Consider the following 25,858-nt stretch of genomic DNA (forward strand, 5'->3'; position numbering starts at 1 on the left):
CTGCCGGCCCCTCTCCCCTCCCTTCTGCGGGGCCGCAGGTGGGGAAGCCCGGGAAAGGGGTCGAGACCTCCCGGCCTGGCACGATGCACGGAGACCAGCGGTCTAGTCTGGACTAGGGCGAGATGGGGACTCTAGTCGTGGGGCCCCGCGCAGCCCCGCGCGGAACCTCCGGGGCCCTCTGAGGGCGGCGGGGACCTTTTGGGGTGGGAGGTGGGGTCCGGGAGGGGCGGGGCCTAGGCCTCCATGGCCCCGCCCCAAGCGCTCGCCCCCGCCCCCTCCGCGGGGTCCTGCGCGTTAAAAGGCGCGCGGGCCGAGCAGGGCTGCACTTGGCCCGGCGTCCAAGTGGAAGGCGGCCGCGACGGGACGGGCAGGCTCGCGGGCGCTCAGAGCCGGACTCAGGTCCTTGGCGTCTGGCGTTCGACCCCCATCTCGACCCGCATCTGGTCCGGGACCGCGACCCCGACCCGGCCCGGCCCCCGTCCTCGCCCCCCGGGCCGATGGACTACTCCTACCTCAATTCGTACGACTCGTGCGTGGCGGCCATGGAGGCGTCCGCCTACGGCGACTTCGGCGCCTGCAGCCAGCCCGGCGGCTTCCAATACAGCCCCCTGCGGCCCGCCTTCCCCACCGCCGGGCCTCCCTGCCCGGCGCTCGGCTCCTCCAACTGCGCGCTTGGCGCTCTACGCGACCACCAGCCCGCGCCCTACTCAGCAGGTGAGCCCAGCCCCGGCCCAATTCTCCCTCCAAACCTTGCGGAACTCCCAGCCCCTTCCCTACTTGGAAAGTGGTGAGACAGTCCTCTGCAGCCGCACGTCCCTGGGGTCCTGGCCAAACCCTTCAATGCTCGATCGGGTCCCCAGACCCCCTGTAAGACAGGGTTACCCCAGGCAGAGCTGTACCCACTTACCTTTCCCAGCTACTACGTCCCTATCCCACGCTCTCGGAATCGAGGAGACAGACAGCTGGTTCAGCCTCAGGCCCCTTACCAGGCCCTCCGGTCCCCACCTGCAGACTGACCACCAAACCTCTCAATCCCAGATCCTTGGAAGATGCTCCAGGCTCAGTTTAATCAGAACCCCCATCCTTATCATCTCCACCCCACTGCATGCCTGATCCCCAGCAAAGACCCTTACTGCAGCCGAGCTGCCCAGATGAAAACCTTCCTAGAGTCCCAGAACCGTCAGGTGCCTTCTGCCCATCCCACTTGTGTCCAAACCCTCTTCCACTACTGAAACCCATTCCATGACTTGAAGAAAGTGTGCCCGGGTCATTAAGCCACTTTCACTTTGCCGTTTCCCCTGGAGACTGCCCCAGCCAGAGTCCTGCAGAACCCAGAAGCTTCCCCTAAAGCCCCCAGGACCCTTGATCCAAGTCCCCATCTGAACCCTCAGCCTCGTGGAGCCTCCCCCCAACCCCTCTGATTACAGTCCACTCTGCCCTACCCAATCTCCTTGTCTCCTTCCTTCCTGGGAAGCCCACTGGGACTCAAGCAGAAGACTGGAGCCTGGGGGTGGGGGCAGGCAGGGATGGTGAGATGAGGACCTGGATTTGGAGAAAGGAGATCCAGAAAGATGGAGGCAGAATATGGAACAGGGACGGGGAGATTGAGTTCTCTAGGCCCGATGCAGACAGAGAGTGGGGAGATGGAGAAAGAAGACGGGGAGAAGGCACCGGAGAAATGGAGTTCTAAGGTGGGGAGATAGGGACAGGTACAGAACGATGTGAGCCAAGATGAAGAGATTGGGGACACTGGGAGTGAGGACATAGGGGGGGGGCATGGGCTGGGGACATGAAGATAAGAACCAGGTGGTGCAGACAGGAAGTATGGGAGATGGGGACGAAGGAAGACGGAAACTGATGGGGAAGACAGGGCTAGGTCGTGGTACTGGAGACAAGGGTTGGAGGAGACAGAGAACTAGGGAGATGGGACAAAGATGAAAGATATTGGGGACCCCTGGGAAATATGGAGACCTGACTGGGGGTTGGAGAGAGGGGTGGGGAGACAGGGTCAGAAACAGACTGAGGCGGTGGGGACTGGGACGGGGAAGGAAGATGGGAGACAGGGGTGGGAAGGGAATGAGGACAGGTGGGGCTGGCTTGGGGGAGTTGGGGCACAGAAAGGGGTGCCTGGAAGGAAGAAGTCAAAGAGAAGATGGAGGAACCTGGGTGGGGAGAAACAAGGATACTCCCAAAGGACACCAAGAGAATGGCCCAGAAGGGGCACGTTGGAGAGAGATGTGGATGATGCCATGAGGAAGAGAAGGGGACACCCGGAAGAGACTGGGGTGTGAGATGGAGCTAAGGAACTGAGGCCTAGGAAGGAGAGAGATGGCGAGATAGAGGGGGCCACATCCCTACACCATGGAGAGCCTGTGGCAGGACTGACAGTAGCCCCAAGCAGGGGAGTTCCAGTCAGCAGCCGGACCCAGGACTGCCTACTGGGGAGCTGTTGAAACCTGATCGCCAGCCAAGGCCGGGTGGGAGGGCAGGACCTGAAGCCTGGCGGTCGGGGTGGAGGCAGGTATTCACTGAGGGAGAGGCACGCTGATGGGAGGGTCGGACAGGTTGGTGGACTGGCGGAAGGTGGAGGGACCAGGGCCAGCGCCAACCACAGGTCGGCGGCCTTGACGGGAGGGTCAGATTCTGGTTCCCTCGCCGCTGCTTTTGGATTTCACTGTGCCCTGTCCACCTGCACCCCTGCCGGCTCCAGCAAGGGATAGGGGAGACTCTCCGTCCGAGGCTGAGAGGACGAGGCCCAGGAGCCAGGCCAGGGGCGGGAGATGGTGAGCGATCCCCGTAGGGGCAGGACACAGCAGGCTGAGCACGGCCCCTCACGCTCCGGTCCCGGTTGCTCCCCCTCCCGCGCACACCCGCAGTGCCCTACAAGTTCTTCCCGGAACCGTCGGGCCTGCACGAGAAGCGCAAGCAGCGGCGCATCCGCACCACGTTCACGAGCGCGCAGCTCAAGGAGCTGGAGCGTGTCTTCGCAGAAACTCACTACCCGGACATTTACACGCGGGAAGAGCTGGCGCTCAAGATCGACCTCACTGAGGCTCGCGTGCAGGTGCGTGTTTGCGCGTGTGTGTGCGGGAGGGAGTTTGTGCTCGAAGAGGGCTGGGGGTTGTTGCCCCGCACCGGTGGGGCTGCGGGACAGAGGAGAGTCACTAGGTAGGTCCAGGGCCCAGGTGCAGGCGGCAGTAGTTGGGCTGGAGAGGACGGGCAGCCTGCAGAAGCCGCGGGAGCACGACCTGGCAGACCTGAGGCCCTCGGAAGAAGTGAGCTGGTCAGAAGCACGATTTCCCTTCGGTCCCCCTGGTAGGGCCGGGCGTGCAGAGTGGTGCTTGGGAAGCCGGAGCGGGTGCCGCAGGGGGCCTCAGGGCCCAGCCAGAAGGGGTGGGGGGTAGCCAGGTGCCATCCCCAGCCCCGCGGCTTCGAAAAGCTCCAGAGCCTGGAAAGCCGGGCGCAGGGCGGAGGAGAGCCGAGTCAGCGCCGACTCTGGTGTCTGTCTTACAAATCTGAGCACCGCCGATGTCCAGCTGGCCCGCCTTTACTGGAGACGAAAGGTTTCTCGTGGTGCCCTAAGCCGCTGTCCGCCGCCCTGGGACACTCTGGAGCTTCTTGTGGGAGGGAATGGGGTGACAGGACCTTGGGGGAAGAGAAGAGCCGAGGCGGAGTCCCCTTCAGCGGGGCCCACGGGTGAGCGGTCCTCAGGGGAAGACCCTAAGGACCTGGAGGACGGGGCGCGCGGAGGAGGAGAAGCCCGCGGGCAACGGGCTGAGAGGGGAGGACAGAGGGGCCACGTTCGGAAGCCCGGCCACCACCCTGGCCCGGCCCCTCCCGGACCCAAGTCTCACTAGCGCCTTGCGGCCCCGGGCCCACCGGCCCCTGTGCCCGCAGGTTTGGTTCCAGAACCGCCGGGCCAAGTTCCGAAAACAGGAGCGAGCGGCCAGCGCCAAGGGTGCGGCGGGCGCGGCGGGCGCCAAAAAGGGCGAGGCGCGCTGCTCGTCCGAGGACGACGACTCCAAGGAGTCCACGTGCAGCCCCACGCCCGACAGCACCGCGTCCTTGCCGCCGCCCTCCGCGCCGGGCCTGGCCAGCCCGCGCCTGAGCCCCAGCCCGCTGCCCGCCGCCCTGGGCTCCGGGCCCGGCCCGGGCCCCGGGCCCCAGCCGCTCAAGGGCCCCCTGTGGGCCGGCGTAGCGGGCGGCGGGGGCGGCGGGCCGGGGGCAGCGGAGCTGCTCAAGGCCTGGCAGCCGGCGGAGCCGGGGCCCGGGCCCTTCTCCGGGGTCCTGTCCTCCTTTCACCGGAAGCCCGGCCCCACCCTGAAGACCAACCTCTTCTAGCCGCTGGACTCCGGAGGCTCCGGGCTTGGCCCCAGAGATACCCCTGCCCCTCCGAGACCCGACCGGTCCCTCCCCACCCCGGCCGCCGGCCCGGAAGGCCCCGTCCCTCCCCTCCTCCCGCCGTGTCTGACCCCCGCGCGCGCCCACCCCGGGCCTGGAGACCAAGTCGGGGCCACTCTTGTCCTCGCCACCCTCGCCCTGCACGGCGGGGTGCTCCTCACCGGGAACCCCTCCCCCAGGACAGCCCGGAAGCCCTCCCAGCACGTCTTTCTTCGGAAGCGGGATCGAGTAACTGCCTGTCCCTACCGGCGCTGCAGCGGGAGGGCCCTCGAGCAGTAGCAGCAGCTCGGCCACTTCCCACCTTGGCACCAACTGGTTGCGCCGCCCCTCAGGCCCACCCAGGAAAGGGGAGCCAGGATAGCCAGCAGCCTGAAGGACCCCGCCTGGCAGGGAGACTGGCGCGGAGGGGAGGCCCCTTAGTGGAAGGGCTGCCAGGGCGACGGGACAGAGGGGTTCCCTCCTGATTTTTCTGTTGTTGTCGTCGCTCTTTTCCTTTGAAAAACTTGTAATTTATTGAGGTGAGTTTTGCTCAATCCAAATAAAACTTAATTTATTGGAGACATCATGCTGGTGACCCCTCTGAGTGCCCGGGATGGGGACAGGCTGGCTGCCTGCAAGACGACGGAGGCCGCTACACACAGACCAGGAGACAGCGAGAACTAAGCAAACTGGCACTTTATGGCAGAGACTGACCTCTCACCTCCAACAGACCCCAATAATATTAACGTGATCACCCTCCCTAAACCCACAGAGAAAAGCTTAAATAAACCCCAGCCTGGTCCTTGGGCTGTTCCTTCATTTCCGGATGCACATCCCAGAGTGAGGGTTGGGGAAAGGTCCTAGCTGCGCCCCTCTGGCTGTGGTTCAGGCCAGACAGAGTAAACAGCGGTGAAAGTGGGGACCCAGGTGTACCCAAATGGCCCCGGGCACCCCTGAGGCTGAGTGGAGGGGTTCAGAAAGGGAGGAGAGCACCAGAATAATCAGGGCAACTGGTCTCTGGTGCCCAGGGTGTAAAGGGCAAGGGTCAGGATGTCCTAATTAGGGCATTCCAAAGTGACTGGGCAGTGGGGAACTCAGATCCCCAATAAATACGCAGAGAGGTACTGCCCCACCCCTCATAACTTTTCAACTCTGGGGCCATGTGTGTCTTCACTGGGGGAGGGAAGGGGTGCTGAATTCGCAGCTTCACAGTGCCACCACTGTCACTTGCTGAGCTGCAGGGTGTCCAGAAGGAGGCGCTTGTGAGCCGGGTCCTGCACTCCAGCCTCCTCCAGGTCCTCCTCTGTGATGTCGCTGTAGGAAGGGGTAAGAGACTGGGAGATGGGCAGGGTGGTCCAGAGGGCCCAACACCCCCCAACACACACACCCCAGGGGGCCAGCCCCACCCTTACCTGAGAAACTCCAGGTCATCCCAGCCATTGTGCACCAGGCCCTCCTCATAGCGCTCCAAGCCAATGGCCCGCAGCCAGGCGCCCATGCCTGCCTCACCCAGTCCAGGGGGCCGCCCGCTCTGCGGGCATGGAGCCTGAGGGAAGAGGGCATGTCAGGGGGAGCACTGAGGGTGCCCATATACAGAGCACTGAAGGACAGTCACATTCTATCACATGTCATGGGATGGGGGAAGGCAGGCAAGATCTGGGGCTCCATGTGTTCCCCAACTCCCCAGTGCCCATCTCAGGGCAGAGGACACCACTGAGTGTTGCATGGTGGGGTTTAAGAGGACCGCAGTCCACGGGCAAGCACACAGCTCACGTACACACAGCCAGCCACCCTGGCGCACACACCTCCTCTGCCAAGTCTTCCTGGATGCTCTCTCGGATGCGGGGTGGAGGGAAGCTGAGAGGCCGGCCATAGTCTGAGGGCAGCCCCCTGGGTGACTGCAGCTCCAGGGGGCCTGGCAGGAGCGCTGAGCGGCCAGGCCCCGCAGGAGCATAGTCCACCTCACTCAGCGTCTTGGCCATCTGCAGCACTGAGCAAGAGCGATCATCCCCGCTGGTCACCTCCCCCAAGAAAGTGTTGGTGGGCGAGGGGCCTGGGGGAAGTGGGGGTCTTGGATGGGCTTTGGGAGGTGGTGGGCCACGGGCCTCACCCCCACCGCGGCCCCTGACCACTGGCCCTGGCAGAGGGTCCGGGCCTGGCGGCAGGAAGATGGCCAAGTCGGGCAGTGGCGGGGGCGGAAAGTCTGGAGGGGGCAGTGTGCCCCCTGACTCCTCGTCAGACGAGCTCCCCTCTCCCACACGGGGTGGCCGGTGGCGCCCGAGCTGTAGAGCAGGTACTGTGATGGCCACCTTATTTTTGGTGGCAGATGGGACAGGGGCCCTGACAGGCGGAGGTGGCTCTGGGGGCAGCAACTGGTGCGGGACCCCTTCCAAGACGTAGTAGGCAGGGTTATTGAAGCTGTTCTTGGGTGGGGGAGCTGCCACCCCTTCAGGCTCTGGAGCCCCCTCTGGCTTCAACCTGGGTGGGGGAGCAGAATAACTAGGTCAGGACACAGAAACACCAAGTGCAGGCAGTGGGTGCTGTGGAAGGAAAACCTGGCCAGGAGTCACTGGGACGTGGTGCCCAGGCCCAGACTTGCACGTGACCTCGAGCACAGCACTTTCCTTCTCTGGCCCTTGCTGCCCTTACCTCTAAAATCAGCAAACAGAGCTGAAAAAATAACACCTCAACTACCATGTCTCACTCGGTGAGATTCTCAGATCTCTTGACTCTGTAACTTTGAAACCTGGGCTTAAAGCAGTGAAAGCAGGTGCCAGAAGGCAGGGCAACACAGGCCTGTGATGAGAATGACCAGCCCGGTTTGGAAAAACCACTGGAGGCATCTGAGGCTGATTTAAGGAGGCATCTTACTCAGGAATGCAGGGTAGTTTTACACAAGCCTGGCAACGAAACCAAGACAACCGCTAACAGCTGAAGATGAGTGAAAAAGCACCAAGCTGGACCTACGAGTTTTTACTGAAGTTCAAGTGACAAGTGGGTGTAATCAGAAGGCAAGGCTCACTTGCCCAAAGTACGGAGCACAGAATGCCAGCTCCCCGGGGTATTAATAGTCACTGTGTGGAAAAGAAGTTTCCTGGCCTGTTAAGTTTGGAAAACTATGTCAACAGAGTTGAAAAGGGGTTTCCTTCCGGTCCACTTGCTCAGAGATTTTGCTAATACTAACATGTACTGGGAATATCTAAGAAAAGAATCTAGCAAGAACCATTCTGCAGACTCCTTTGACCACAAACCCACTTCCAGGGTGCGCACTTCGTAGGACAGTGCTCTGCTGAAAGCGCAGGGGGAAGTCCTGAGCTGAGGCGCGTGCCTTTACTTAGAAGGCTCACACTAATTCTATTTACGTGGAGAGAGCTGTTGCACAATTTCTAATTCTACCTTTTAGGGCAGAATTGAGAGGAAAGGCTGACTCTGCTCGCTATGACTCAGAGAGCCACACCTAAGGGAGGCCAGCCTGGCCAGAGTGGCCACGGGCATAGGGCCCTGGCACCTCCAGCCGTGGGGCGGCAGGGCGCCTGAGCGGCAGACAATCCCCAGGCGGGCCCTGAGAGCCAAGCATAGGGTTGGGTAAAGTGGGGTGGGGAGATGAGGGGTTCTTCTCTCACCTGGGGGTCAAGGGCTCCTCCCGGGGAGCAGCTCGAGGTGGGGCTGGTGGCCTCCCAGTTGGTGGTGGTTTCTCCGGTTCTTCAAGTAACTTGGATAGCGGGCAGGAGGCCTCTGTGGGGGCTGGCTTTCGGCTCCCTGACCTGCTAGGGGTACACAGGGCAGGAGGGATGAAATAGGGGCTCCCTAAAAGCCTCAAGCACCCCTTAACATGATACCCAGTACAGCACCAGCTCACCTGGGCTCCTGGCTGCCTCGGGACACAGAGGGAGCTTTGCTCTTTGCTCCTGCCTCGTCCTTATCAATGCTAATCCACTCTGGGGGAGAAAGGGAAAGGTGACTCAGAGGGGACCTGGGGTCCTGGGTCCCAGATACCTACTGACCTTCCAGCCCCTTCCCAGCTACTCCTCAGGGCAGGCCCACTCCCAGTCATGGCTGTAGAACTCCCTAATGTTATATTCCAGGGATTCCAACATGCCTTCCCCGCGCCCCAGTCCTTCCCTCCTGGGCATGCCCACACCACCTCATCTCAGGCCCCACACCCCTCCCAATGGAGCCCCCACCGTAAAGTCGCTCACGGGTGCCCAGGCGCTCGGTGGGCACCCGCACCTTCATGGAGCCACGGATGTTCCCTGTCTCCTCGCCGCGGTGGGATAGGAAGGTCAGGAACTGCTGGGCTGTGCTGCCGATCATGGACTTGAGCGCCACCACGCACTCCCCTGAAGGGCAAACCAACACACTGCCAAACCTTTCTAGGCCCTGCCTTGCTTCCTGTGCTCCTTGGCACCCCCCGCCAACTCCTCACCATAGGATTCATAGCCATCCATGGACTTGACTGTGAGCAGGAGGTGCTGGTCCTGCAAGTACTCGATGTCAGCCAGAATTGGCTTGAGCTGGGGAGTAGAGAGGCACAGTGAGGAACAAAGCCCCCCCCAGTTCCTCCTGCCTGACACCACTCACCCTACCCCCAGGCTGGTGCATCATCGCTCCCACTCAACTCAGCCGCCTCGGGAAAGGTCCTAAATCCTTAACGTAGAAGACACAACCCTGCAGGGGCCTTTCAAAGAACTCAACAGCATTGTAACTAATTCATTCATTAAACGAATGAATGAACTGTAAACTGGTCCCATAACCCCCAAATAAAGCAAACACCCTCCCTCCACTCATGCCCACCCCCACCCTGAGGCGCACGCACGTGTGCATCTGCCGATCCCCGGTCTCTGCCCTCACTCACAAGCCCAGGCCCTGCCTGCAGCCTCACCGTGGGCAGCTGGCGTGACGACCACTGCACTTTGAGGAAGTTGATGTTGTCACTGCTCTGGGCATCATTCTCGAAGCTCTTCTTGTACTCTGAGGTGGAGGCGGGAAACACCCGACTGAGTGCCACCTCCCATGTACCCTTCCCCCTAACTGGGGGGCTTACTGCTCTGTGTACCTCTGGCTTCCCCCGCCCCTTGGCCCACTCCAGCCCAGGGCCCCTTCCAACCTTCCAGGCAGGTGGAGTAGAACTCAATGAAGAACTTGGTGCGGCTGGCCGTTTTCACAATGGCCTCAATGCTCTCAAACTCGATATAGGCCTGGTCTGAAGTCTTTGAGAGCCCTGAGGGAGAGAGGGAGGAAGGCAGACAGGAGGGCTGAGAGGGTGACAGGAGGAGCTGGACAGAGAGACTGGGCCCCAGGACAGGAAGTCAGGGGCCCTGGCAGAGCAGGAGGGGAGGCTAGGAGCAGCCTCCCTAGTCCCAAGGAGCCAGGAGGAAAACGCCAAAGCCCAGGCCCTGGACAGGGGTGGGCAGGCAGGCCACCCAAGGATGAGCGGCCATCTAAAAAGGCACTGGGGACCAGAATGCCTCAGGGATTGCCCGCCAATAATGCACAACACCAGACACATTCAGGGGCACACACGTGGCTCCAGGCAGACACGAACACACATACACACGCTCACGGGCATATACCTCTTACAACAGCCCAGGCACAAAGACACCCTCACAATCTTCTTCAGAAACATTCCTGCATGCATGTGTACATGCACACGTATGTTCAAACCCATGCATATCCCAGGCCCCCACCTGCGCCTACCCAGATGAACACCACACCCACAAGCACATCCAGAATAGTCACCTTTCTTGGAGATGAACTGAGAGGTAACTCCAACTTCAAATGTCCCAAACACAGGGGAGTGGTCACTGGTGACAATATCATCGGTGCAGCCTAGGGAGGGGAACAGGTACGGGGGGCTCAGGGGAAAGCTCTTCACCTGGTGCTCCCCCCAAAGCTAGAGCAGAGTCAGGACGGTGGCCACCCGGGATCGCCCATCACCCTGTCTGTGCAGCTCTGACCGTAGGAATTGCAGATGATGTGGGTCTCGGGGTAGGATTTCCAGAGAATCCGGTCACACCATGAAGGCACGTTGGTCCGGACCTGGGGCAAGGGACGAAGGCAGGGGGGTCAGGGCGACAGCTGGGGTTTGCCCAGTGCAAGCCCCTCCCACCCCCCATGGCCCATGTGGCCCCATGCCCTTTCCCTTGGGTCCTCACAGCACCAAGTGTCGCCCCTATGGCCTCAGAGGGGCTACAAGCACTGGAGGGGCAACTGCAGAGGTCTACACCCTTGACCCCACAAATAATCTTATTTAAAAAAAAGGTTTTGCCCTGGCTGGTGTAGCTCAGTGGATTGAGCTTAGGCCTGCGAACCACACGATCACAGTTCGATTCCCTGTCAGGGCACATGCCTGGGTTGCAGGCCGGTTCCCAGCAGGGGACTCACGAGAGGCAACCATACATTGATATTTCTCTCCTTCTCTACTCTCCTTTCCTTCCCCTCTAAAGATAAATAAATAAAATCTTAAATAAATAAATAAATAAATAAAACAAATAAATAAAATAAAAATAAAAAATAAAAAAAGGTTTTATTTATTTTCAGAGAGAGGGGAAGGGAAGAAGAGAAAGAGAAAATGAAACATCAATGAGCAAGAGTAACATCAATTGGTTGCCTTTTGCATGCACCCAACTGGGGGCCTGGCCTGCAACTCAGGCATGGGTCCTGACTGGGAATCAAATCAGCAACCCTTTGGTTTGTAGGCTGGCACTCAATCCACTGAGCAACACGGCCAGGGTCCCCAAAACACTCTTGATTCATTGCAACCCTCAAAGTCTCCTAAGACACCCCATTGTCCTCACTCACCCCAGTTGGTTTCTGCTTGTGCCAAGCGTAAGTATCCCGGGAACCCCGCTCATAGCGGTAGGTGGGTGGGAAGGAGATCTCCTCCTCACCTAGAGAAGGCGGAGGGGTGGGGGGACAGGTTGGGGTCAGGGTGGGTGAGGGCTCAGGGATATGACAGATCTCTGGCCCTCAAACCTCCTACTGGGCCCACACTCACTGAATCGAAGGAAGACCTTGTGCTTTTCCCGCTCCAAGTTGAGCTGGTCGACCCGGAGCAGGGGCTCGAACTCCTTCCTGCTGATGTAATTCAGGATCTCCTGGGGGTGGGATGCAAACGCTGGAGACGTTCCCCTGGGCCAGAGCCAGAGGTGAGAGCCCATCTGACCCCCCGCCCAGACACCCTACTGGCCACCCTCCGGGTCCTGCTTGCACCTGAATATCCATGTCCAGGCGGTAGTTGAGATCCCCAAACCAGAAGAGGTGAGTGAAACGCAGAGAGATGTCAAAGGCACTGAGCTGGCGGTCACCCAGAGAGAGCAGCCGAAGAATGTCCAGGTAGTTCTGGTTCCGCCTGGACAGAGGAAGGTCAAGGATAGACAGAGGGGCCTTGAGTTGAGATAAGGCAGATGGAGTCTCTGGGGATAGGGATATAAGTGGGTCACGGACTAGGATACGGGAGAGGGAATAGCTCTCAAGTGAATAGGGGTGAGGGTGAAGAGACTATTTCAGAAGGTATCCCCTCACCGAGCAGTCTTCTCATTCCCCGAGGTGAGGTGGCAATTCACAAAGCCAAATGAAGTGCCATTGAACATGAAGGAGACACCCACAGCCCCCTTGTTTCCTGTCAGGACAAGAAAAAAAGGCCCAAGTCACCTTCAAAGAGCTCCCGGCTCTCCCTTCTGCCCATCGAAGCAGCAGTGGGAGGGTTCTCCCAAGTCCTCCACCCCCCCTGCTAGAAAACAGGCGGGCCCCTCAACACACTCCCACACCTTCCCTGGGGAGCCCCACGGGGCACAGTCTGTCTGGACGGCCCGAGTCTGTCTGCATGTGTGAGCAGAATCCCTGCAGATACAGGAATCCCAAGGGTGATCCTACAGATTCTGGGCAGATTTCACCCTGGAGGAGCTCTGGACTGCAAACCGATATACCTGGGTACTATGCCAGCCTTCATCATGTACTAGCTGTGTAACTTGGGACAGGTCACTCTGGGCCTGAGTTTTATCATCTGTGAAATGGAGGTAATCACCTGGCCTGCCTTCCCGGTGGGGCCGGAGGAGATTTAGAGTATGGACACACTTTACGAGGTTCAAAGAGTTCTATATAGAGAAAAGCTGAGACCGCACAGAACGGGGACACTGGGCTGCCGAGGAAGCAGAAGGTGTGGGCAGAGGGACCCCGCTCACGCCGCTCACCCAGGGTGTTGGCAATACCAGTCTTCACGCTGGATGTGCTGACGTGGCTGATGCGGTTCTCATGCTCTGGCTTGACCAGCACAGCCACCTTGATGTTCCACAGGGACTGCATGGCAATCTGGGGGGTGGGCACAGAGTCCCCTCCGTCCAGAGCTCAGCCGCTGTTGGCAACCCCTCCCCGCCAGCCCACACTGCACACTGTTCTAGCAGGCACAGAACAGGAAGACCTGCTGTCTTTTTTCTGAGGAGCCAAAGAGAAACACCCTCCCATGGCATGAAGGACTCAGGTTACTTCTCCTGAAGATAGTCCCATGGACCAGAAGAATAGCCAGTCAAGTTGTATTCCCCAGGGACACCATAATGTCAAGCAGAATAGTTTGGGGTGGTGTGGTGTGTGAGGAGAGGGGACAGGATAAGATGACCCCCCTCACCGGGCGGTAGTCCAGATCTGTGAGCTCCTTGAGGCCCCCGCGTAGCAGGTCCAGCCATTCTCGGTCACCCACCGAGTTCTCCTGGGTCCCAAAAACATAGATGTCATGGGGTATGGCCACTGTGACCTCATCCAGGGTCTTCCCCAATCCCTTCGATGTGAACCAAGATGTCACATTTTTCGGAGGTGGCACACTTCCTGGAGGTGGAGGGGATGGGGAGCCGTCAGGACCCTGCTCTGGGGCCATTTCCCCCTCCCCCCTCGGCCCCCGCCCCCAGGCCTCACCCATGTTCCAGGTGCCTATGAAGACAGAGATCATGTCAGGCTCATCCTGCTTTGAGTGCTTGTTCTTCATGAGCTGCAGCAGCTGGCAGAAGGCCTCCCGCTTCTGGTGGGACAGCAGCCAGTCAGAGGCAGGTGAGCAGCCAGGGAACCCCCTTCCAGGGACACCCTTCCAGGTAGGTAGCAGGTACCGTGGAGAGAGGGATCATGCCTGTCTGGTTCACCACTACAGAGCTCATGCTTAATAAACACTCATTGAATGAGTATTTAAATCCACCGCAGGCCACCCACTCTCCCACCCACGCTCTCTGCCCTGTCAGACCCACCACGTGACGCGCCTATGTCACGTGTCCTTTCTCTTCCCATCCCGTGAGGTTCTCCTGCAGTCCCCAGTGGTGTGGCCCAATCGGCCGCTCACCCGGGCACTGACAAAGATGAAGTCCTTGCGCTGTGTCCGGTCTTTCTCCTTCTCAAACACCACGCCCAGCTTGTTCTGGACACGCTGAGACTTAATGAGCTGGCGAACTAGAAGATGGAGAATGGGTTTTACTGGTTTGTGTTCTGAGGCCCTGTCCACCCTTCCCAGGTCAGGCCCTGCCTTACTTCGGTCATGGGTGAAGGTTGTCCAGTCCTCCTGCGAGTCTCTCTGTCTCCGCAGCAACACTAGCCGCCCGCCCTCCACATCCACGCTCAACGTGAATTTCTGCGACTTCCCAATCTTGGTCAGATCACCCAGGGTCACATCCAGCTTTACCTGCAGGTCAAGAAGTAAGGAAATACTGAAAAGGCCTCGGGACAGGCAGCAACCCCTTCACCTCCAGCTGTCCTTTGACCCATGAGGCCCCACCTGGTGCCCCCTGCCATGTACCTCAAAAGCCTGCACAGGGATGGTCTTGGCCTTACGTGTGCATGGCTGCAGCGGAGCTGGAGGTGCTGTGGAACTTATGTCCTGTAGGGCCTTCAGGGCCTGGAGGAAAAGGGCAAGGCAAGGTCAGGGAACAAGGGAGGGCAGGGGACAAGGTCAGAAGGCAGCAGCTAGGAGGGGCACGGTTGAGGTGGGGTCAATACTAAAGATTCAGGGTTAAGATCAGTTGGGGCAATGCGAGTGGTCAGAGACTGGTAGGTGAGGGGTCAGAGGTCAGGTCACCTTCTTCTGGATGCCTGACAGGAAGTCCTTTAACACGGAGAGCTTCAGCACCAGGCTCTCTAGTTCCTGTTCCCCAGTCTGTGATGGGTTCTGCAGTGAGAAAGAATAAGGCTTGTACATGAGGCCACCATGAAGAGGGTCTCCAACTCAGCCCCAGAACATGAACCCATTCCCCAAAGATGTCCCTACACTCCCACCTGCTGCTGCAAAAGGCGGGTCACCATGGGCGAGCTCTGCTGGTCAAACACCTTGGACAGAATTTCCAGGCCAGACAGGACCTTATCCACCTCACTAGGGGGAAGACATCAGGTCAGAAGAACTCCCCACCTCAATCCAGTTACGGGGAAGGGGGGCTTCAGCCTCCACCATGAGGACACAAGGGTTCGGGTGAGGAAAAGTCAGGAGGTAATGACTGGTTCCCTGTTCAGCACCAGAGGTCAGAGGTCCAGGTATCCGTGCAGCAAGGGGAAGCCGGTGAGGAAAGGTCAGAGGGAAGGGTGCAGTGCATGGTATGGGATGTCCCAGGTACCTGTGCAGCCTCCGGCATGAGGTGGCGAGAGTGCGGGTGAGGTGGGGCAGGTTGCTGGCTCCACTCCGAACAGCCTCCAGGTCCAGCCCGTAGCTGCCCTTCAGGTACTCGTGCGAGACAGTGCTCAGCCCATTGGGAGCACTGTTAGGAGGGGTCAAGAAGTCAGTAGAAGCCTTGCTGGCCTTGTCTCAGCACCCCTATCCTACCCCCAGAGGAGGCAGTGCTGGTGACGACCAGAGTGCCACAGAGCACGGTGTCTGTCTCTGGGGCTGAGATGGGACGGGGGCCCTTGGGAGTGGGGCTGGGGCTTGAGCCTCCCCACCTTTGGTGAGGACACAGTTCTCAGAGGAGTAAGGGACTTCCTACTCAGTGCAGGGGGCTGGCATCTTACCTCTCAGCAGCCGGAGTTGCGGGGGTCTCAGGGGCTGGTTGGGGGCTGCTGGGCCCCACAGAGGCACAAATGCTGGTAGAGCCAGAGCGTGGGGGCAGCGGGGGCTTCTCATCCTCCCCATCTGTGGACAGGGGTCAGTGGGGCATCCATCTGGGCCTGCCACCCTCAGTGAAGTATGGGGGAATGCCATGGTGATCACAAGCTCCCATGGAAGGGGAAAAGGGCCCTGGCATCATGGCTTTGGGGAAGGAAGATTGAAAAAATGGGATGGGAAGAAGCAGGCAGGATCTGAGCACGGGGTAGGGAAGGGATTGCACACTGCACTCCATGTGGCACCTGAGGCATCGCGGTCGTCTGGTGGGTCTGGCTCTCGCTCTCGCTCCACGGGCAGCAGCAGGGCGCACACGAGGCCCTGGTTGGGCTGAGCGTACAGGCCAATGAGCTCGCCCAGGGTCTGGAAGCGGCGCACAGGCACACCCTGCGAGGTCTGGGGCCAGCAAGGGTGGGAGAAGGGTCAGCCAGCCAATTCCAAGCCACTGGCTAGAATCAAAGTCAGGAGTCAGGGTCCAATCTCCTACCTGCACAGCCAGGAAGTCCTCTCCATCAGGTAGAATTCGATAGGTGTGCACATGTTTCTGATACCTGACAGCAAAGCAGAGGTCAGAATCTGTCACTCCCAGGCTAGCATCTAAGCCCCAAGGTACCTTCTCTTGCCACTGGGATCAGCCCCCAGCCCTTTCAGCTTGGCTTCCCTAAAACCAGTTCCCCAGGCTGCATGGGGTTAATGATGGGGCTAGTCCACGTCCATCCTGCTAGTGTCACCAACAAGCAAGAATCCCCCCCCCAGACCTACATAGTCTCCACAAGCAACAGGCAGCTCTTTTGTGGCCTCCACAGCTGTCTAAACAGCCCCTCTGGGCTCTGGTACCAGTCTGGGCCCCCCGCCAGATTAAGAGTCCTCAGAAGCCTGGGTAACCACTGTTCGCATGCATGGGCGATGTGCTAACACACATGTGCCTGCTGTCTGTGTTTATGTTGGTGTCTAGCTCTGCTGAAGTTGGCTGTGTCTGGGGCAGTGTCACAGGGGAGTGTGGGGGAATCATCCTAAGGATTTCTACTCCTTCCCCAGACACCAGGAGATTGGGATCACCTAACAGGCCTCCTATGGTAGACCCAGGCCTCTAGGAGCCCCAAACTGAGGAGGGGCAAGAGAGGTGCTGACAGATGGCAGCAACAGCTGAGCAGGTGACAGCTGAGCCAGGCCTGGGTGGCGCAGGCCATACTCAGTGGGGCTGAAAGACTCTGCACACCTCAGGGCAAGCTTGCCTGAGGGAGTGAGCTAGGCCCATGTATGTTGGGAGGAGGGGGTGTCAGCACCAAAGAGAACCAAATGCCTGTTGGAGAAGACCCCACATGTTGGCCACAGGGCTATCCCTTCCCTCAAGTAGGCCCCTTTGAGGGCTCTTCTGGCTGCCAACCAGACAGAAGCCATGCAGGTCTGTGTGTGACTGGGTATGTTGGTTTGTGGACTCTGGGCCTCTGTTCTAACAATAACATCCCATTAACTGAGCCCCGTCTCTGGCCAAGTGCTTAGTATGGATGTGACCTCACTTAATCTTCACCTTTTGAGGTAGAGAAGAAGAAACTAAGGCTCACAGATGAAAAGTGATTCACCTAAAGTCACAAAGCAGGTAAATGGCAAAGTTTAAAGCCAGGACAGAAATGTGTCCTGAATGCTACCCATGTACATGTGGGTGTATGCACAGGTTAGCAAGTGTGGTTCTGACAGCCTACTTCCAGGCTCCTGAAATGCAAGGAGTAGCCAGAGTCAGCTGGCAAAGCTGAAGTACCCCCCAGAGATCCTCACCCCACCCGTCTCCTCTCCTGGTGATGGAGCCAGGATTCTTCCCCTCCTAGGATAATAACTGTTCTTCACCCAGACACAGGCCCAGCTGTCCCCCTCCCACTCAACAGCTGACCCAACACCTGCCTCCCTCTCTTCCCTAATTAGGTGGTGTTTCTCAGAGCGGGCTGGGAGGCAGGGCTCTAGGATATTCATCTGCTTAGGCTGTTCCTCTTTAGTCTTCCTGGCTGAGCCTTGGGTTCACCGCCTATATCAGGGTTTCTCAACCTTGGCACTATTGAGGTTTCGGACCTCATAATCCTGTTGTGACAGGCTATCCTTACAGAATAGTCAACAGCATCCCCGGCTTCTATGCACTAGATGCCAGTGGCACCAACCAAAAAAATGTCTCTGGACATTGCCAAATGTCCACTGAGGGATAAAATCAACCCCAGTTGAGAGCCACTAGCCTAGGCTAATGCACCCCCCAAAGATGTGAAGAGAACAGAGGGAGAAGGAATACAGGGATAGGGGTCTGAGAGAGCTTGTGGGGCTAAGAAGAAACACTAGATATAAACAAAGCAACCCTGTGGCTGCCCACTCACCACCTCCCACTCCCGAGGCCCCAGGAGCGGGGCCAGTGTCAGAATGAGTGGTGTGCGGAGCAACTCAGGGAGAAGATTCCAAAACTCAAAGTGCAAACTCACCCCCAAACCCCACCGTGCATGGCTGATGGGTACAGGCACAGGACCAGGTCCTCTCAGAGTGCTGCCAAGTCTAGCCCTGTACTCAGCACCCACAGCTCAGTACACACTGAGCTGTGGACACACACTCACTCATTTATTCATAAAGTAATGGCATGGCCCTATAGGGCCTCACCCTCTTCTCAACACCACCCTGCCCCCCAGCCCCAGTCCCACACAGCCAGGGATGCCCCAACCTCAGTTCTGGGGGCACAGCAAGACCCCCTAAGGGAGCTGCGGACCATCCTCACACATCCCTTCTATTCCTCTGGCCCCAGTTCCAACTATGCCTGCCTCTCAGATACCCAATATCTGTATAAACGGCACTGCACACAACCATGAAACGCACATCCTCACCCCTCCAGCTCCTTCTACCTGGACGGTGCCTGAGGGGGTTTGCCAGAGACTCCTTGCACTTCTCCCTGCTTACAGCCACCCTGGCAGCAGGACAGCACTTACTCTGCTTCACCATCCCAGAAAATGCCTCCCAGACACACAGCAGGAAGGAACTGCTCCCAGCATCCTTTCTCAGCTTTACTATAAAGCCAAGGCCCCACTCTGGGGGGCGCTGGCGTCCCATTGTCCCAAGCCCTCCCCGTACACTCAAGGAACCCCAGACTGTGCCCCCGCCCGCCCAGAACCCCAGCGCCACTCACAGGACGCAGAGCGCGAAGGCGCCTGCCACACTCTCGCTGTCTCGGACCAGGAAGCTGCCATCGCGGCCTGCCCGGGCCAACAGTTCCTCGGCGGCAGCGCGGCTCAGGTCTCGGTGGTACCAGGCAGGGGCCGGGCTGCCCAGCGCGCCCCCCGGCCCGTTGCCCCCCGGCCCCAGCGCCCCGCAAGCCGAGGCCATGGCCCGTGCAGGGCTTAGCGCCGCCCGCGCCCACTGCCCCGCGCCATACCCCGGCACACAAGGGGCTGGGGCTGGGCACGGGCCGCGGGCCTGAGGATCGGCGCCCCGGCCGAGTGGGGGGATCCGGGCACCTCTCTCCGCCGCGCAGCCCGCCTAGTTTGCCGTGCAGCCGCCGCCGCCTGCAGCGCCGGCCTCAACTTGAAGAGAAAGAAAAGTTTGTTCAAAGGAGGCGGGGGAGGGGCAGGAGCAGAGCGCAGAGCTGGCTGCCGGCCTCGGCCTCCTCCCCCTCCGCTTGGCCCACCGCCCCGACCGCCCCTGCCCCAAGCTCTTCCCCCCCGGTTTGATGTCCCCTCCCCCGCCCCCCCCACCCCCGCATTCCCGCCGGACTCCGGACTCTTCAAGTCCCACAAGGATCCTGCCCCGCCATCATCACCAGGAGGAGCTCCAGCCAGTACCCCTAGAGACGCCTAAATCTCCTCATCCCAGCCCCATCCCCTGAGAACGGGGTTTCCTTCAATAATCGCACTATGACCCCTAACTCCCATAGACGTCTGATTCCATCCCCAATCCTTTTCATTCGGTCTCTCCTATAGCCTTGCAGAATCGAGTTCCCAAAACCCACGAAGGACCCCATGCTGAACTCCCTCCCATTCCTCTGCCCATCATCCAAGCAGCCCCGACCCCCAACTCCCATGAAATCCAGCCCCCTTTAGACCTGAACCCCAAACTCCACTGGGTCCAGCCCCCTAGACTCCGTGGGGCGATCCCCTCCATAGAGATCCGATCCCCCACATACCCCCAGACGACATCCAGTGTCCTCAAAAACCCATGTACTGTCCCTGGTAGCCCCTCTCAGCCTGGGCAGAGGCCTTCCCCCTTCTCAGCCAAGTTCCCTGGCACCATCCACCATACCCGCAGGCCCAGGCCTTGAGGGGTTCAGAGTCCGAGACCAGGCCTCCTCTTGCCCGTCTTGGAGAAAGTTCCCTCAGACCCATGGGCTCCCAACCTCTCCCCAGAGCCGCGGCCGCCGCACGCAGACCCCCACCTCCTGGCTGCTCGATGCCCCCTTCCCGAGGGAAACGGCCCTAGTCTCTCAGCGGCCACTTAAGATGGCCATCCTCTGCCGCCGCACACCGCCCCCCCTCGGCTTCCGCCCCGCCCGCCGCTCCGCCCCCGCGGCTCTCAGCGGAGCCGGGGGTAGCTCCCGCGCCCCGCCTCTCCGGGCCCTGCGTCTAGATCCTGGGGCCGCTGACCCGCTTTGTGACCTCCGGCAAGTCGCTGCACCAATCTGAGCCTCGCCTTCCCGCTCTGTAAAATGGGGATAATGTTCTGAGGGCAGATTCTCGGCCCAGGATCTGTGCTTGTAAAGCTCTAGGCACAGGGTCTGGCATCCAGTAGAAGCTCCCGAACGGCGGCTATTTTTATTAATAATTAAGGAGTACCAAAGGTGACAGCTGTGTAAACTGCAAAGTGCAGCGGCTGAAGTGACGGGTATTATTAGCACCCGCCCCCGCCCCAGCTACTCCCTCCAAGTCAACAAACTTCGGCTTTTGTAGGCGGGACGCTGAGTGGGGAGCTCCCCAAACCGGGTCTTTTGGACAACCCCGGACCCCTCTCCCCGCACCCGCCCAATAAGCAGCAGCAACAGGGGGGTCGAAAGCCCGCAGGGCCTATAAGAGGACTGCCCCACCCCTTCCCAAAAAAGACCTAGCCGGTGGCTGCACCTCCAGGGAGCCCGCTTCCTGCCCCGCCCCTCCGCCCCCTGGCTCCTTAAAGGCGCAGGCTTGCAGCCAAACTCCCGATGCTGCCAACTCCTGGAACGCTGTCGGAGACTCCCCTTTAACCTGGGAGAGAACTTTCACTTTGCTGAATTGAGAGTCTGAGTTAGCCTGGGCGAACTCCTTACTCCATTTCAAATACACATTGACTTTATCCAGCTGGAGCACAGCCTGGGACGTAGAGGGGGCTCTGTGGGGCCTTCCAAACTAGATAAATGTAATAACTAAGAGATCTCTCACGAACCCATCAGTGTCTCCAGGCCCCTATTGAAACCCAATAACTCGTGCTCCTGTCTGTCCCCGTCCTCTTTCGTCAGTCATCTCTGGTTTGAGGGAAGGTGAGTCGGCCAGGAGGGGGCAGCCAGGGGCGGCAAGGAGAGAGCTGGATTAGGAGTATTCACGCCGGATTCTAGTTCTAGTTCGAACTCCCCTCCTGCCTGGTATTCTCTGATAGATACCCTGCCTCTCCAGGGATAACTGCAGTCTGGATATGGACACCAAGATTTCCTCAGGAGGAAAGGGGAAGCGAGAGCCCCGGAGATCAACTCAAACCCAGTTCTGGGGGCTGTGCAAAGACAGAACAACCCTCCAGAGTAGGCATATCTACCTTTCTCAGATGGGGACAAAGGTAAGAGTTTCCATCCCTCTCCCAGCCACACCTTCAGGATACAGCCAGAGCTGAACGAGTTCCAAGGCTCTTGATTATTTCCTCACCAGAAGACTCCCAAATTACCCTCCCCATAAACTCTCTTCCTCCTCTGACGGTCACAAGCCCCAACTCTACCCCTTCAATCCACATCATGTGTGATTTTTTTTCACCTCTGGACACCCAAACCCAGCTTTGTCAGTGTAGAGCCCAGCGCAGAAGCAGACAGACAAGGCCTGGGGGAAGCGGATATCTGTGGACCAATATAAATAAGTTCATGACCTGCCTCTCACTTGGGTTAATGAGAACAAAAGGATCGCCAAGAACTATCAGTGTGCAAACACTGGACTCAAATACTTTCTAGGCAACAGCTCCTTTATATTTCACAACCCTGAGAAGAGGAAGGGTTATTAGCCCTGTTTTAATGAGGAAGAAACTAAGGTTGAGAACAGTCAAGCAACTGTGCCCTCTCACATAGAGAGTAACTGAGCTAAGTTTGAAACCCAGGTTTCATTTCTCTAATGCAGAGGAGTCCAAATGCTAGGGAGTCTCTCCACTGTCCACCCCAAAACTAACAACCAAAATAACTCATCAGACACAAATATGTCTCTCTATTTATTAGAATGGGCTGGCAGAGAAATCCCAAGCCCCACCATAGAACAGGAACTGTATGACAGATGGGTAATGGATGGAACCACGCTTAGGGCTCCCTCATCTGCGGACATGAGCTGAGCTGAAACTGCACCTCAAAGCTGGGCACAGGCAAAAGGGGCATATGGAAAGAGCTGGATTCAGCCAAGGAGGCAGAGTTGCAGCATTAGGGCTAGAATGAGAAGGACAGGTCCAATCTCATGGGCTGTGGCCCTAGAATTCATGGCCATGGCATAGAACCTCGCCACCTCCTCATTAGGATTGCCCTGTGCTGGGTCGAACCACATCTGGATGCAGCGCCCACTCCCTCGACTGTACTTGCTGACTTTGTAGGAGTGACTCCAGATGCCCTCACACAGGGCTACAGGCGTGGGGAAGTAGAACTCGAAAGTGCGGCAGACAGCCTCAGCTGGACACTTGTTAGATCCTGCAGGAGGAGAGAGGATAGACACAGACATTCAGGCCCTGGTTACCCCAGAGATAGTCACATAACCCCAAATCTTGGAACAGCCTTTGTCAAAACACTTCCTCAATCTCCCACCTGCCTGGCCCTCACCTGAGGTCCAGTTCCAGCCCTTGTGCCAGTTGGTCTTGCAGGTGTAGGAGGTGCGGCAGTCTTCCCACCAGCTCTCACAGTCCTCTCTGCACAGGGGCACATTCAGGAAACGTTCTTTGCGCCAGCTCTCATTCACCTGGGTGGGAGGTGGGAGGGGGACGGCTCATCTCAGCCAGGCAGGTTGGCAGCCACAGGCTTGCCTGAGCTGGAGGGCAGCCTGCTGGGCTGGGGTGAGGGAGGCACCCGCACCTGCTGGATCCAGGGCCCCAGGTTGGGGGAGCACTCATAGAAGCAGGTGTCCTGGATGAAGTGGCGCTTGCAGGCGGGCTCCATCTTGCCACAGTGGTCCCAGTTAAAGTTGTATAGGAGGGAGGAGTCCTTGTGCAGCTCCTGGCTGGTGCTGGGGGAGCAGCAGGCGTTCTTCCTCCAGGGAAGGCACTGGGAGGGGTGGGCACGGCACTGAGTCCTTCCCCCACCACACACTCCTGCCGCATCTGGTCTCTGCCCACTGGGTCTTGCTCTCCTGCCCCAGGAAGGTTGCCCTAGAAACGCTCACTGTGAGGACCCCTCTCTTCCTGGCCTCCAGGGATTTACATCTTGGGGAACACTCAATTACAACAGTGTGATCAGGGTTTTGTGGGAACCTGGAGGAAACCCTGGCTTGGGAGGATGATAAAAGATTTCATTCCTTCATTTATTTATTTATCTATTTATTTTTAGAGAGAGGGGAACAGAAGGAGAAAGAGTGAGAGAGAAACATCAATGTGTGGTTGCCTCTCATGTGTCCCCGACTAGGAACCTGGCCTGCAACCCAGGCATGTGCCCTGACTGGGAATTGAACTGGTGACCTTTTGCTTCACAGGCCTGTGCTCAATCCACTGAGCCACACCAGCCAGGGCTTATTTATTTTCTAGAGAAAGGAGAAGGAGGGGAGAAAGATGGGGAGAGAAACATCAATATGAGAGAGAAACGGCGATCGGTTGCCTCTGGTATGTACCTTGATTGGGGACTGAACCTGCAACCCAGGCAGGTGCCCTGACTTGGAATTGAACCGGTGACCTTTCTCTTTGCAGGACAATGCTCGGAGCCAAATGAGTCAGGGCAATAAACTATTATTTACAAAGCCCTTAATATTTTATAAATATTTCTTAAATTTATTCATTAAAAAATTATTATTATGCCATGGCCAGGTAGCTCAGTTGTTTGAAAATCGTCCCGATGCACTGAGGTTGCGAGTTCAATCCTGGGACAGGGTGCATAAAAGAACAAACCAAAGAATGCATAAATTAATGGGACAACAAATCAATGTTTCTCTCTCTCTCTCTCTAAAATCAATAAATAAAAATTTAAAAAACTGTTAGAAATTATTGTTGAGTATCTATTCTATGCCAGCCCTGTTCTAGACTGAATAGAGCAGACAACAAAACAGACAGAAATATGTGTTCATGGATCTTACATTCTGGTCAGGGGAGACAGACAGTAGGACACTGAGAGAGAAAAAGATGATTGGAAGGCTATGGTCGATTACATGAGGAAATTTGCAGCAGGGAACAGGTGTGTGGAGTATGAGGTGACTGTGGGAATTTTAGATGAGATGGTTTGAAACGCCATTGGAAGTTGACATTCTGAGTAAAGGAGGAAAGAGAGTGAGCGACGCAGTGACACATCGTTGAATAACCATAGTCTTGGCAAATATTAAGATCTGTGTCCCCCTGCCCCTGCCAGTGCCTAGCCCAGGACCAGACACATAGCAGGCGCACAGAAAACACATGCTAAAAACGGTAAATTAAAGACATATGCTTTTCTAATCTGAACCGAACTTCATCTTCCCTATAGACACACCATACTTTAGCACAGTTTTTATGTAACATAGACCAGATTCTCCAGATCAACACAAAAACCAAACCAGGACATGGGAGGCTGTGCTGTGTGTTTGCATTGCCAGAGTTGGCACTGTGGTAGGGAATGGTGTCAACGATGGCGATGCTGCTCAGAGTGTCTCGTACAATTTAAGTGGCCAGTAGAATGCAAGTGTGTCGACCTTCGTTTGTAGCTGCCCCATTCGTAGTGATTTTTGGATAAAACACACGTGCTATTTCACAGTGACTTCTAATGTAGCCATACCAGGAATTGGCATGTTGGAATGTAGGGATTTAATGATCAAGTACTTCCTTTTGCCTTCTCCTTTGCATTACAGGTGGCTATGTTAATATTTTTTAAACTAAATGTGCAAGTAGATTCTATTAGCTTCACACATCATTCCAGGATAGAAAAGAGAGTCTAAACAATATTTGTCATGAAAAGGAGGCGTGGAGTCTAACATGGTTGCAACCAAGTGGCAGAAATGTTTGAGACCGTGTGCAAGGANGTAGCCCTGGTGGCCAGGCAGTGGCAGGACTGGGGTGGACACCTCCACATTTGGGGAGGATGTTTTTCCTACTTTCTCTGTGGCCCGTCCCATGCAGTGCTGAGGGTGAAGGACAGGGCCTCCTGGGACTGTGATACGAGGCTCTGGTATGGTCCTTGCACACGGTCTCAAACATTTCTGCCACTTGGTTGCAACCATGTTAGACTCCACGCCTCCTTTTCATGACAAATATTGTTTAGACTCTCTTTTCTATCCTGGAATGATGTGTGAAGCTAATAGAATCTACTTGCACATTTAGTTTAAAAAATATTAACATAGCCACCTGTAATGCAAAGGAGAAGGCAAAAGGAAGTACTTGATCATTAAATCCCTACATTCCAACATGCCAATTCCTGGTATGGCTACATTAGAAGTCACTGTGAAATAGCACGTGTGTTTTATCCAAAAATCACTACGAATGGGGCAGCTACAAACGAAGGTCGACACACTTGCATTCTACTGGCCACTTAAATTGTACGAGACACTCTGAGCAGCATCGCCATCATTGACACCATTCCCTACCACAGTGGCCAACTCTGGCAATGCAAACACACAGCACAGCCTCCCATGTCCTGGTTTGGTTTTTGTGTTGATCTGGAGAATCTGGTCTATGTTACATAAAAACTGTGCTAAAGTATGGTGTGTCTATAGGGAAGATGAAGTTCGGTTCAGATTAGAAAAGCATATGTCTTTAATTTACCGTTTTTAGCATGTGTTTTCTGTGCGCCTGCTATGTGTCTGGTCCTGGGCTAGGCACTGGCAGGGGCAGGGGGACACAGATCTTAATATTTGCCAAGACTATGGTTATTCAACGATGTGTCACTGCGTCGCTCACTCTCTTTCCTCCTTTACTCAGAATGTCAACTTCCAATGGCGTTTCAAACCATCTCATCTAAAATTCCCACAGTCACCTCATACTCCACACACCTGTTCCCTGCTGCAAATTTCCTCATGTAATCGACCATAGCCTTCCAATCATCTTTTTCTCTCTCAGTGTCCTACTGTCTGTCTCCCCTGACCAGAATGTAAG

At 57.3% G+C, this 25,858-nt stretch overlaps 3 protein-coding genes across 5 annotated transcripts; 1 reads left to right on the forward strand and 2 right to left on the reverse strand.

Moving 5' to 3' along the window:
* Positions 1 to 355: 355 nt before the first annotated feature.
* Positions 356 to 4,385, forward strand: PHOX2A (paired like homeobox 2A). The gene is made up of 3 exons (XM_037068603.1): positions 356 to 714; positions 2,877 to 3,064; positions 3,898 to 4,385. Exons 1-3 carry the CDS (start codon positions 498 to 500, stop codon positions 4,339 to 4,341), a joined length of 849 nt encoding a protein of 282 aa, XP_036924498.1. The 5' UTR covers positions 356 to 497; the 3' UTR covers positions 4,342 to 4,385.
* A 672-nt stretch (positions 4,386 to 5,057) lies between these two features.
* Positions 5,058 to 19,933, reverse strand: INPPL1 (inositol polyphosphate phosphatase like 1). 3 transcript variants are annotated; one of them, XM_037068602.1, is made up of 29 exons: positions 19,836 to 19,933; positions 18,594 to 18,987; positions 15,930 to 15,993; positions 15,688 to 15,838; positions 15,352 to 15,472; positions 14,961 to 15,101; positions 14,629 to 14,722; positions 14,432 to 14,521; positions 14,153 to 14,251; positions 13,888 to 14,038; positions 13,703 to 13,809; positions 13,288 to 13,390; positions 13,004 to 13,200; positions 12,573 to 12,690; positions 11,905 to 12,001; positions 11,593 to 11,731; positions 11,378 to 11,477; positions 11,182 to 11,270; positions 10,338 to 10,419; positions 10,120 to 10,209; positions 9,488 to 9,601; positions 9,263 to 9,351; positions 8,807 to 8,894; positions 8,565 to 8,720; positions 8,240 to 8,318; positions 8,004 to 8,144; positions 6,186 to 6,858; positions 5,793 to 5,926; positions 5,058 to 5,694 (listed from the first exon to the last, which is right to left on the reverse strand). In XM_037068602.1, the coding sequence occupies exons 2-29, from the start codon at positions 18,788 to 18,790 to the stop codon at positions 5,604 to 5,606; spliced, it is 3,795 nt and encodes a 1,264-aa protein (XP_036924497.1). In that variant the 5' UTR covers positions 18,791 to 18,987; positions 19,836 to 19,933; the 3' UTR covers positions 5,058 to 5,603. The 3 variants fall into 3 exon arrangements, with proteins under 3 accessions (XP_036924497.1, XP_036924494.1, XP_036924495.1); XM_037068599.1 differs by having other exon boundaries at positions 8,004 to 8,147; XM_037068600.1 differs by having other exon boundaries at positions 8,004 to 8,147; positions 19,703 to 19,932.
* A 1,883-nt stretch (positions 19,934 to 21,816) lies between these two features.
* Positions 21,817 to 22,886, reverse strand: LOC119002622 (folate receptor beta-like). Its single transcript, XM_037068604.1, has 3 exons — positions 22,671 to 22,886; positions 22,422 to 22,557; positions 21,817 to 22,292 (listed from the first exon to the last, which is right to left on the reverse strand). Exons 1-3 carry the CDS (start codon positions 22,752 to 22,754, stop codon positions 22,006 to 22,008), a joined length of 507 nt encoding a protein of 168 aa, XP_036924499.1. The 5' UTR covers positions 22,755 to 22,886; the 3' UTR covers positions 21,817 to 22,005.
* Positions 22,887 to 25,858: the final 2,972 nt, after the last annotated feature.

This window comes from Sturnira hondurensis, unplaced genomic scaffold (assembly GCF_014824575.4).
Source record: "Sturnira hondurensis isolate 20B ecotype Veracruz unplaced genomic scaffold, ASM1482457v3 Scaffold0017746, whole genome shotgun sequence".
In the NCBI taxonomy this organism is placed as follows: domain Eukaryota; kingdom Metazoa; phylum Chordata; class Mammalia; order Chiroptera; family Phyllostomidae; genus Sturnira; species Sturnira hondurensis.